The sequence below is a fragment of the Salmo salar genome, chromosome ssa04 (genome assembly GCF_905237065.1).
Source record: "Salmo salar chromosome ssa04, Ssal_v3.1, whole genome shotgun sequence".
NCBI lineage: Eukaryota > Metazoa > Chordata > Actinopteri > Salmoniformes > Salmonidae > Salmo > Salmo salar.
In genome coordinates this window covers 21,800,408-21,813,077 of record NC_059445.1, presented here as the reverse complement: position 1 = coordinate 21,813,077, position 12,670 = coordinate 21,800,408, and the positions used below count along the sequence as shown (strand labels likewise).

Sequence of the window (12,670 nt, the reverse complement as noted above, 5' to 3'; positions counted from 1 at the left end):
ATTTTAACCAAAGCTCAAGATCGCAGTCTTGGCATCGTAAAGGACCATAACTGTATTACCATTATTGCTCTTTGTTTTTGTTGTCAATTGTCTGTCAGTGTTTTATCTGTTGTTGTTTATGGATGCTGTGTGGGTTGTCTGCCACCAAGTGGCATGTTTTGTTATGTCCTGCATTTATGTTTTATAAACTCCAATAAAATATATGAAAGAGACAAACTTAGTAAGCAGTAATGACCCAATGTTGCCACAATTTAGGGATTGTCAGTGATGATCATGCATTGCCTTTAACATAAAACAACCTCAATATTTGTAGGACCTGCATTTCATTAGACACTTCTTCAGGCACCACAAGCAGCAGATGCAGGCTTTCAGCATACAGCGAGCACAGGCATTTTCCTACAAACAGTAAAGCATTTATTATCCATGTTAAGATATACAGAATACTTTACATTCTCATTTGAGGATACAATTTCAGAGGACAACGTGGATATTCAAATCATGTGACCTGTCAGTATGTTTACAATTTGTAAATGTGCATTTTAAAATATCTGGAAAAAACCATTTCCTTTCCATCGTTGAATCAGCATGTGTGATTGACTGGAGAGATGATGAGAGGGGCTGAGTTTTGACCATCATCATCATCAAAGGGGCTGAAGTATGGAAAGAGTTTCTCTGTAAAGGTGCAGCCAGTGAAAGAGTAGATATGAGACTATTAACTGGAATTAAAGTTATGTTGCTTTGATTATTCATATAATTTACCCATAATTATTACAGACTGAAAACTATCCTATTTAACACAAATATTTAATAGTATTAATTAAATATACTGTTTTGTTGGGTGGGTATATATATATATATATATATATATATATATATATATATATATATATATATTGTTTTTAGGACATCCTGACACAAACCCATGTCCCCCATAGAACGGATCCTCTCCTGCCTCTCAACTCTCACAAACACAGATGGACATAGCTTGTTTTCCTTTCTTTTATTACCCTGCACAAAAATGTTATCAAAAATACGATTGATTAAAACGTATGAAGGGAATAGAGATAGTCATATACGATCCCTTTGTTCATCGATGCAGTATTACACCTCAATAAGCAGTAATGACCCAATGTTTCCACAATTTAAGTATTGTCAGTTATGATCATTCATTGCCTCTGGCATAAGACAACCTCAATATTTGTAGGACCTGCATTTCATATATTAAACTAATATAAAACATCCTCATCAGAGTAAATGGCTCTTTCATATTTGATCCACCATATTAAAATGATCCTGTTAACAGGTGAGGACGAACAACTTTTCACAAATCAAAAATCACAAACTTAAAAAAATGTCCATGTAAGAACGTTTCTGTTATGCTAGTCAGTTATATTTGTCAAAATTGTATTAGATTTACCAATTCAAGACAAGATGCGAACATGATCATCATTACCACAATCCAAGAATTCATTTGAGATACAAAACACTTGTAGTGTACCGTGGTAGTGGTGACAAAATAACAGTGATGACATGGAATGCATTTTCAAAATCAATCACAATTCTTTGACTCAAAAGGCTTAACTTACAAACATCACCTCTCAGCCTGTAAAATAGCATGAAACTACACAAACAATATTCTTGATGGATGTACTTCTGTTAGCTAAAACATTTGTCACAAAAACACATTGTGCTTTTTAAAAAATCCAAAGCTTTCATGTAACGTGTTCCATAACTTAAAAACAGGTTACCAAAAATATTGTAGTCCCTGGAAGTGGTGTAATATCATGGAAACATTTGGAATGCCTTTTGGTTTGCGTCTTCTGGTTTGGTCAAGAAAAGTCCCACCTCCATGAGTCTACAACAATAAACAAATGGAGTGTTAAACTTTACTACCGTCTTCATCAGCGTCATCGTTTTGGGTATATCCTCACCTACATCCGAGGCGGCAGGTAGCCTAGTGGTTAGAGTGTTGGGCCAGTAATCGACAGGTTGGTGGCTCCAATCTCTGAGCTGACAAGGTAAAAATCTGTTGTTCTGTCCCTGAACAAGGCAGTTAACCCACTGTTCACAGGCTGCCATTGTACATAAGAATTTGTTCTTAACACACTTGCCTAGTTAAAAATATGAAATCTGACTCTAGATAATGGAGGTAAATGAATGTATTCTCTGTTGGAAAAGTTTTTTTAACTCACCATGGGCTTCATCTCACGACCGTCTCCATCTGCCTCCGGCCGATCCCTTCCCGCCATATTCTTACTGTTCTGTACAAACTCCTAAAGAGGGAGAGAGAAAGAGTGAGATAACAGGGTAAGTTTGGTGTAAAATGTGCACAAACGCTAATCGCCATTTGGAAATGGAGTAAAAGTGGTACTCGGTAAAAACAAAGGCTATGTTCCATTATCCACACTAACAAACCACTAAGAATGTACAGTGTGATACATTGGAATGCTAGTGTGGATAATGGAACAGAGACATATATACAGTGTTGAAAAGTACTTAAGCAAAGATACTTTAATGTACTACTTAAGTTGTTTTTTTAGGTGTCTGTACTTTACTATATATACTTTTGCCAACTTTTACTTTTACTTCACTACATTCTTAAAGAAAATAAGGTACTTTTTACTCCATACATTTTCCCTGACACCCAAAAGTACTCGTTACATTTTGACAGGAAAATGGTCTAATTCACACACTATTCAAGAGAACATCCCCGGTCATCCCTATTGCCTCTGATCTGGCAGACTCACGAAATACAAATGCTTTGTTTGTAAATTATGTCTGAGTGTTGGAGTGTGCCCCTGGCTATCCATCAATAAAAAAATAAAGAAAATTGTGCCGTCTTGTTTGCTTAATATAAGGATTTTTTTTAATTATTTATACTTTTGATACTTAAATCCATTTTAGCAATTCCATTTACTTTTGATACTTAAGTATATTTAAAACCAAGTACTTTTATCTTTTACTCAAGTAGTATTTTACTGGGTAACTTTCACTTTTACTTTAGTCATTTTCTATTAAGGTATCTTTACTTTTACTCAAGTATGACGATTGGGTACTTTTTCCACCTCTGCATTTATAAGGCAGCGTCCCGATTCTCCATCCTTCTTCCAAAGTGAGCACGGCCGGGGCTGCCGTCGTTGTTCTTGGTGTCCACGGCGAAGCAGAGGAAGAGCACATCTACCACGATCTCAAAGACAGACAGGAAGCAGTGGGCCACCAGCCAGGAGAACAGGCAGATGATGAGCAGGGGCAGGACCCACACCGTGTAGTCCCGCTGGAAGTTGAACTCCAGCACGCCAGCGAACGCCGTGCACGAGATGATCAGTACCTGGACTTACAACACACAGACACACTCATGGATGAAAGGAAAGATGGAGAGAAAGGGGGGTGGGAAAGGGAGAAAAGAGGAAAGAGAAAGAAAGATAGACATAGAGAAAAGAGAGACAACGATTAGTATTATTATACTAGAAAAATAAACACAAATAAGGAACTGACAATAAACAATCCAAAATTGGCATCGCTGTGCGGCCGTTACCTTTCCCAGGAAGAGGACAAAGTCCCTCACGGTGTTGATGGTGGCCAATCTGAGGGCATTCTCTACCAGGAGGATGAAGGTGTCACATGTCGACATACAGAAACTGCTGATGTTGAAACCTGTCGCCGTGTACGCGTTCTGTGGTGAAAACAGACAAAGAGACAGAAGTATCATCAATAGCAATTTGTGATTGCTGTCATCTTGGAATGAGTCTCGCTTATCAAATAGATTGTTGTCAATGATATTACGTGTAATAGTAAGAATAATCAACATCTCAGATGACAATCAATCTGATTCTGATCGAACACTTACTTGATTCAGGTACATTAGACACTTCTTCAGGCACCACAAGCAGCAGATGCAGGTTTTCAGCATACAGCGAGTACAGTCATTTAACTACAAACAGTAAAGACATTGAGCTTTAGTTCTCCACCCATTGTCTGGCTTGACTTGACAAACTGGTAGTTGTCATATGTGAAAATGTGTATATTTAAAGGCACAATCTGGGATATGTCATGCTGCTAATGTAGCCCTTCCTGCAGTCAAATTACCTAATGGCTTCATGGGTGGAATGTTATAAATATTTCTCAGAATTTCAGAATGAATAAACATTATTTTTTTTAAATAAGCCGAAATTATGGTTTTTCTATGTCAAACAGTTTTGTTGTATTTCAGTCTTCTGTGATGTATATAAAGTGTAATATTGGAATGTAAACTCAAAATGTATTACATTTCAACTCTATATTTGACATTGTATAAGTGTATTATTTTTGTTAAGCCCATAACCATGTGTGTGAGGTGTATACTTTTGTTTCAAAGAAGATTTGTTAAGACTACCAAGAATAACTCTGTGACCCTGATATAGCCCACTGCAGTAAAAGGTTCATTAATGATCAATTGTACCTCACACTAAGTATGAATTTGTCCTGCTGGGTGACCTAAACTGGGACATGCTTAAACCACCTGACCAAGTCCTACAGCAATGGGACTCCCTAAATCTTTCTCAGATTATTACCATTCCCACAACGTATGACTCCAAACACCCAGAAAAGGCTACTCTCCTCGATGTTATCCTCACAAATAATCCTGATAGGTATCAGTCTGTTTTTTTCTGTAGTGACCTTAGTGATCACTGTTTTACAGCCTGTGTTCGTAATGGCTGCTCAGTGAAACCACCTGTCCTGATTTGTCATAGACGCTTGCTCTAAAACTTTAATGAGCAAGCCTTCCTCCATGAACTGGCCTCTGTAAAATGGTTTAGAATCAGCTTGATTCCCTCTGTCGAAGACGCTTGGACCTTCTTTTTTAAATATTTTCAGTGGTATTGTTAACAGACACGCCCCCGTAAAGAAAATTATAATTAAAAACAGGTTCAGCCCCTGGTTAGACCGGGATCTTCCAGAGTTACTCCACCTCAAGAATTGCATTTGGCAAAAGGCTCAGCACCCGCACAATCAAGCTGACTGGCTCTCGTATAGTGTTCTCTCGGGTATGCAATCTGGTTTCCGCTCAGTTTATGGATGTGTCACTGCAACCTTAAAGGTCCTCAATGATGTCACCATTGCTCTTGATTCTAAGCAATATTGTGCTGCTATTTTTATTGACATGGCCAAAGCTTTTGATACGGTAGACCATTCCATTCTTGTGGGCCGGCTAAGGAGTATTGGTGTATCTGAGGGGTCTTTGGCCTAGTTTGCTAACTTCCTCTATGTATGTATAAAGTCAGAAAATCTGCTGTTTAACCTGTTGGGGCTAGGGGGCAGTATTTTCACGGCCGGATAAAAAAACGTACCCTATTTAAACTGGTTACTACTCTTGCCCAGAAATGAGAATATGCATGTAATTAGTAGATTTGGATAGGACACACTCTAAAGTTTCTAAAACTGTTTGAATGGTGTCTGTGACTATAACAGAACTCATATGGCAGGCCAAAACCTGAGAAGATTCCATACAGGAAGTGCCCTGTCTGACAATTTGTTGTCCTTCTGTTGCATCTCTATCAAAAATAAAGCATCTGTGCTGTAACATGACACTTTCTAAGGCTTCCATTGGCTCTCTAAAGCCGCCAGAAAGTGGAATGGGGTGTCTGCTGTCTCTGGGCAAAGTACAGCAGCAGAGTTTGTAAGTGGTCAGCCTGGGGACAGTGAGACTCAGATGCGCATTCACGAGACTTCTCCATTTTTTTCTTTCAGTCTTTGAATGAATACTACGTTGCCCGGTTGGAATATTAGCGCTATTTTACGAGAAAAGTAGCATAAAAATTGTTTTTAAACAGCGTTTGACATGCTTCTAAGTACGGTAATGGAATATTTTGACATTTTTTGTCACGAAATGCGCTCGCACGTTACCATTTGGATAGTGACCCGAACGCACGAACAAAACGGAGGTATTTTGATATAACTATGGATTATTTGGAACCAAAACAACATTTGTTGTTGAAGTAGAAGTCCTGGGAGTGCATTTTGACGAAGAACAGCAAAGGTAATCCAAATTTTCTAATAGTAATTCTGAGTTTATTGAGCCCCGACGTTGGCAGGTGTCTGAATAGCTAGCCTGTGATGGACGAGCAATGTACTCAGAATATTACAAAATGTGCTTTCGCCCGAAAAGCTATTTTAAAATCTGGCACCGCGATTGCATAAAGGAGTTCTGTATCTATAATTCTTAAAATAATTGTTATGTATTTTGTCAACGTTTATCATGAGTAATTTAGTAAATTCACCGGAAGTTTTCGGTGGGTATGCTAGTTCTGAACATCACATGCTAATGTAAAAAGCTGGTTTTTGATATAAATATGAACTTGATTGAACAAAACATGCATGTATTGTATAACCTGTTTGGGATAGGGGGCAGTATTTTCACGGCCGGATAAAAAACGTACCCGATATAATCTGGTTATTACTCCTGCCCAGAAACTAGAAAATGCATATAATTAGTAGATTTGGATAGAAAACACCCTAAAGTTTCTAAAACTGTTTGAATGGTGTCTGTGAGTATAACAGAACTCATATGGCAGGCCAAAACCTGAGAATATTCTATATGGGAAGTGCCCTGTCTGACCATTTCTTGGCCTTCTGTAGCCTCTTTATCGAAAATACAGGATCTCTGCTGTAACGTGACATTTTCTAAGGCTTTCATTGGCTCTCAGAAGGCACCAGAATGTGGAATGATAACTCTGCAGTCTCTGGGCGAAAAACAGTATGGGTTTAGGAGAGTGGTACTCCTGAGAACAATGGCAATGGCGCACGCGTGCATGTGATGACTCCATTTTCTTCTTTCAGTGTTTGAACGGATATGTCTCCCGGTTGGAATATTATCGCTATTTTACGAGAAAAATCACATAAAAATTGATTTTAAACAGCGTTTGACATGCTTCGAAGTACGGTAATGGAATATTTTGAATTTTTTTGTCACGAAACGCGCCGGCGCGTCACCCTTCGGATAGTGATTTGAACGCACAAACAAAACGGAGCTATTTGGATATAACTATGGATTATTTGGAACCAAAACAACATTGGGTGTTGAAGTAGAAGTCCTGGGAGTGCATTCTGACGAAGAACAGCAAAGGTAATCCAATTTTTCTTATAGTAAATCTGAGTTTGGTTAGTGCCAAACTTGGTGGGTGTCAAAATAGCTAGCCATGATAGCCGGGCTATCTACTCAGAATATTGCAAAATGTGCTTTCACCGAAAAGCTATTTTAAAATCGGACACAGCGATTGCATAAAGGAGTTCTGTATCTATAATTCTTAAAATAATTGTTATGTTTTTTGTCAACGTTTATCGTGAGTAATTTAGTAAATTCACCGGAAGTTTTCGGTGGGTATGCTAGTTCTGAACATCAAATGCTAATGTAAAAAGCTGTTTTTTATATAAATATGAACTTGATTGAACAAAACATGCATGTATTGTATAACATAATGTCCTAGGAGTGTCATCTGATGAAGATCATCAAAGGTTAGTGCTGCATTTAGCTGTGGTTTTGGTTTTTGTGACATTATATGCTAGCTTGAAAAATGGGTGTGTGATTATTTCTGGCTCGGTACTCTCCTGACATAATCTAATGTTTTGCTTTTGTTGTAAAGCCTTTTTGAAATCGGACAATGTGGTTAGATAAAGGAGAGTCTTGTCTTTAAAATGGTGTAAAATAGAAAATATTTTCTCTGATGAAGATCATCAAAGGTTAGTGCTGCATTTAGCTGTGTTTTGGGTATTTGTGATGCATGCTAGTTGCTTGGAAATGGCTGTGTGGATTTTTGTGTCTATGTACTCTCCTAACATAATCTAATGTTTTGCTTTCGCTGTAAAGCCTTTTGGAAATCGGACAACGTGGTTCGATTCAGGAGAAGTGTATCTATAAAATGGTGTAAAATAGTCCTATGTTTGAGAACTTTGAATTATGACATTATGTGGTTTTAAATTTGGCGCTCTGATTTTTCACTGGCTGTTGAATAGTGTGGGACGATTTCGTCCCACCTCCCCTGGAGAGGTTAAGCCACTGCCTGTCACCAAGGGGAGTACCCCAAGGCTCGATCCTAGGCCCCACACTCTTCTCAATTTACATCAACAACATAGCTCAGGCAGTAGGAAGCATCCATTTATATGCAGATGATAGTCTTATACTCAGCTGGCCCCTCCCCGGATTTTGTGTTAAATGCTCTACAACAAAGCTTTCTTAGTGTCTAACAAGCTTTCTCAGGCTAAAGTTAAATCTAGACTTTACCTCTATCATAATCGCTCCTCTTTCACCCCAGCTGCCAAACTAACCCTGATTCTGATGACCATCCTACCCATGCTAGATTACAGAGATGTAATTTATAGATCGGCAGGTAAGGGTGCTCTCGAGCGGTTCTTTACCATTCGGCCGTCAGATTTGCCACCAATGCTCCTTATAGGACACATCACTGCACTCTATACTCCTCTGTAAACTGGTCATCTCTGTAAACTGGTCATCGCAAGAACCACTGGTTGATGCTTATTCATAAAACCCTCTTAGGCCTCACTCCCCCTATCTGAAATATCTACCGCAGCCCTCATCCTCCACATACAACACCCGTTGTACCAGTCACATTCTGTTAAAGGTCCCCAAAGCACACACATCCCTGGGTCGCTCCTCTTTTCAGTTCGCTGCAGCTAGCGACTGGAACGAGCTGCAACAAACACTCAAACTGGATAGTTTTATCTCATTCTCTTCATTCAAAGACTCAATCATGGACACTCTTACTGACAGTTGTGGCTGCTTTGAGTGATGTATTGTTTGTTGTCTCAACATTCATGCCCTTTGTGCTGTTGTCTGTGCCCAATAATGTTTGTACCATGTTTTGTGCTGCTACCATGTTGTGTTTCTACCATGTTGTTGCTATGTTGTGTTGCTACCATGCTGTGTTGCCATGTGTTGCTGCCTTGCTATGGTGTTGTCTTAGGTCTCTCTTTATGTAGTGTTGTGTTGTCTCTCTTGTCGTGATGTACGTTTTGTCCTATATTTACATTTAATTTATTTACACATTTTAATCCCAGCCCCTGTCTCCGCAGGAGGCCTTTTGTCTTTTGGTAGGCCGTCATTGTAAGTAAGAATTTGTTCTTAACTGACTTGTTTAGTTAAATAAAGGTTAAATATAAGTACCTAGACTGACAGTATTTGTTTATCCCCTGTGAATTCTATTGTAGTTGATGTCTTTAAAGAAAAACTTCAATACATCTGCAGTAATCCCTTGTTTAGCATTTCTGATTCACACTTTTGTATCAAGAATGTATCAAGCATGAAGAGAGGTCAGATTTGTGAAGGGTTAATTCTGTTCCAGAGCACAGATTAGCACTGGGTGGGGAGCAGCATGTCAACGTCACTTTACTGAAGTGAAACTGAAGTGTGTAGACGTACTGTCTGTTGTGCACACAAGCAAACGTTCTAACTCTTCTGAAACAAATGCTAAGGCAGCTCTTTTTTTATACTACACTATATAGTACTAAAAAATCTGAGAAAGCGCCCACACTCTTTCACACACACAGATACAGGTGAGTAGAGATTAACAAGGGCAGGTGAAGATACATTCTACTGTGTGAATTCTTGTATTCTCTTGTTTGCTTTATCGACTACAGTACCTATGTTTAACTTAATTTTGTACCATGACTAATTTAAACTGTATGTTGTATGGTGAAACAACTTTAATCAACATTGGTTAGTGTCTCTAAATGCCATGTTGACAGTGGCACTGAAACTATCAAGAGCTGAATCATTCCAGGAAATAATTTATAGTTCCACCTTTGTCTAGATATGGCTTCCTCCAGTATTCTCCTGTCTGAAGAGCAGTTCCTGTGCTCTATCTGTCTGGATGTGTTCACTGAGCCAGTCACCACTTCTTGTGGACACAACTTCTGCATTGACTGTATCACAAAGTACTGGAATAGCAAGGACCTGTGTCACTGTCCGCTGTGTAAGGAGAAATTCTCCAAACGACCTAAACTTCGTGTCAACACAATGTTAAGAGAAGTTGTAGGGAATTTTAAAAGCTTGAGAGACAGAGGTAAAGATGAGTCCCCTGCCAAACTTGGAAAAGTGCCCTGTGACGTCTGCACTGGGACGAAGCGCAAGGCCCTGAAGTCCTGCCTGGTGTGTCTGGCTTCTTACTGTGAGACTCACCTGGATCCTCATCATATAGCCCCAGCCTTCAAGAGGCACAAACTGGTCGACCCTGTGGAGAACCTGGAAGACAGGATGTGCAAGAAGCATGACAGACTCCTGGAGCTGTTCTGTAGGACTGACCAGACATGTGTGTGTCAAACATGTGTGTGTCAAGCAGACCACAAGACTCATGACACTGTCCCTATAGAGGAAGAGTGTGGAGAGAGGAAGGCTCAGCTGGGGAAAACTGAGGCAGAAGTGCAGCAGATAATCCAGGAGAGACTGAAGAAGGTTAAAGAGATCAAACTCTCAGTAGATCTCAGCAAGAGAGATGCAGAGAGGGAGAGAGCAGACAGCATACAGGTCTTCACTGCTTTGGTTCACTCCATTGAGAAAAGCCAGGCGGAACTGATTGAGGTGATTGAGGAGAAGCAGAAAGCAGTAGAGAGGCAGGCTGAAGGGCTCATTAAAGAACTGGATCAGGAAATCACTGAGCTAAAGAGGAGAAGCACTGATCTGAAGCAGCTCTCACAGACTGAGGACCACCTCCAACTTCTCCAGAGCTTCCCATCCATAGTGTGCACACCTCAACCCACCAAGGACTGGTCTGAGATCAGTGTTCACAGTGATCTGTGTGTGGGGACTGTTAGGAAAGCAGTGTCTCAGCTGGAGGAGACACTGAATAAAGAGATGGAGAAGCTGCCTGAAGTCAAACTGAAGAGGATTCAGCAGTATGCAGTGGATGTGACTCTGGACCCTGATACAGCAAATCTCTATCTCATCCTGTCTGAGGATGGGAAACAAGTAAGACTTCAAAATACACCACAGAAACTTCCTGACAATCCAAAAAGGTTTAATCAGTATTTAATTGTCCTTGGAAAGGATGGCTTCTCCTCAGGAAGATTTTATTATGAGGTGACAGTTAAGGGGAAGACTGACTGGGATTTAGGAGTGGCCAGAGAGTCCACTGACAGGAAGGGGATTATATCACCTAGTTCTGAGGATGGAGTCTGGACTGTGGTCCTGAGGGATTGGAATCAGTACACAGCCTGTGCCTCCCCCAAGTTTATCTCTCCCTGATAGAGAAACCCCAGAAGGTGGGCGTGTTTGTGGACTATGAGGTGGGTCAGGTCTCCTTTTATGATGTGGAGGCCAAGTCTCATATCTACTCTTTCACTGGCTGCACTTTCACTGAGAAGCTCTACCCATACTTCAGCCCCTGTGATAATGATGATGGTAAAAACTCAGCTCCTCTCATCATATCTCCTGTCAATCACACACACTGATTAAACAATGGAACTAACTTATAACTTACAAATCATGAAATATATCAATATATTTACAAAATAGTATATTTATTCATGTGACATGGCACACGATTAGAATATCCACAGATGTCCTCTGAAATAGTATCAACAAATGAAAATGGAAACTGTTTTGTACATCTAAACCACGGATAATAAATGCTTGTATTTGCTGAAAACGAAGACTATCAACTGGAATGAATTTAAATAAAAGTTATACAAGGTATGTTGCTTTGATTATTTATATAATTTACCCACAATTATTTTAGGGAAAATTTTCCTTTAAAGCAGGGTTCACCAAGTGTTGGACATATAAGAGTGTAAAAACACCAGGAAATAATCTCCAATTTATTTACATTTTGGAAACCTGTTCCAAAGTATTCCAACGCATAATAGAGACACGTGATCGTATACAAATGTAAGCAAGGATTGAAATTATTACGTTTCTATCAAATGTTATATCTGTTTGTGCTTTGTGCAGTCATTTTTTCATTTAATTTATTAGGATCCCCATTAGCCGACGTCAATGTTACTGGGGTCCAACACATAACAAAAAATGCATTACAGACAAAATACTTGAAAATGTACATACATTTAAAATATTAACATCTAATGCTCATCTATCAGTTACATATACATGTCACTACATACACACAAAAAGTAGGTCACATGGGGGAGAGGCGTTGTGTCATGAGGTGTTGCTTTATTTGTTATTTGAAACCAGGTTTGCTCTTCAATACTTGGGCTAATGAGATGGAATGGAGTTCCATACATTCATGTCTCTGTATAATACTGTTCGATTCCTTGAATTTGTTCTGGAACTAGGGACTGTGAAAAGACCCCTGGTGGCATGTCTGGTGGGGTAAGTGTATGTGTCAGAGCTGTGTATAAGTTGACTATGCTAACAATTTGGAATTTCCAACATATGTTTCTTATACAAACAAGAAGTGATGCAGTCAGTTTGTCCTCAACTCTTAGCCAAGAGAGACTGGCATGCCTAGTATTAATATTAACCCTCTGATTACAATGAAGAGCAACACGTGCCACACTATTCTGGGCCAGCTACAACTAAACTAGGTCCGTCCTTGCAGCACTTGACCATATGACTAGACACTAATCAAGATAAGATAAAACTAGAGCCTGCAGAACTTGCTATGTGGAGTGTGGTGTCTTAAACGCAAAGCATCTATTTATTACGGACAGACCTTTCCCC

At 39.4% G+C, this 12,670-nt stretch overlaps 2 protein-coding genes across 2 annotated transcripts; one reads left to right on the top strand and one right to left on the bottom strand.

The window, feature by feature from the left end:
- Positions 1-3,038: 3,038 nt before the first annotated feature.
- LOC123742554 (choline transporter-like protein 1) lies at positions 3,039-3,862 on the bottom strand. Its single transcript, XM_045717620.1, has 3 exons — positions 3,848-3,862; positions 3,536-3,673; positions 3,039-3,328 (listed from the first exon to the last, which is right to left on the bottom strand). The coding sequence occupies exons 1-3, from the start codon at positions 3,860-3,862 to the stop codon at positions 3,074-3,076; spliced, it is 408 nt and encodes a 135-aa protein (XP_045573576.1). The 3' UTR covers positions 3,039-3,073.
- Positions 3,863-9,404: 5,542 nt separating this feature from the next.
- Positions 9,405-11,683, top strand: LOC106602569 (E3 ubiquitin-protein ligase TRIM39). Its single transcript, XM_014195271.2, is given in 3 exon segments — positions 9,405-9,546; positions 9,804-11,221; positions 11,224-11,683. Coding segments are annotated over 2 exon segments (1,632 nt in total). The 5' UTR covers positions 9,405-9,546; positions 9,804-9,805; the 3' UTR covers positions 11,440-11,683.
- Positions 11,684-12,670: the final 987 nt, after the last annotated feature.

Bases quoted from the DNA above. Each gene is read 5' to 3' on its own strand.
- LOC123742554 (XM_045717620.1), bottom strand. The intron at 3,329-3,535 runs GTAACGGCCGCA...TTGTAAGTCCAG, and splicing joins TTGTCCTCTTCCTGGGAAAG to GTACTGATCATCTCGTGCAC.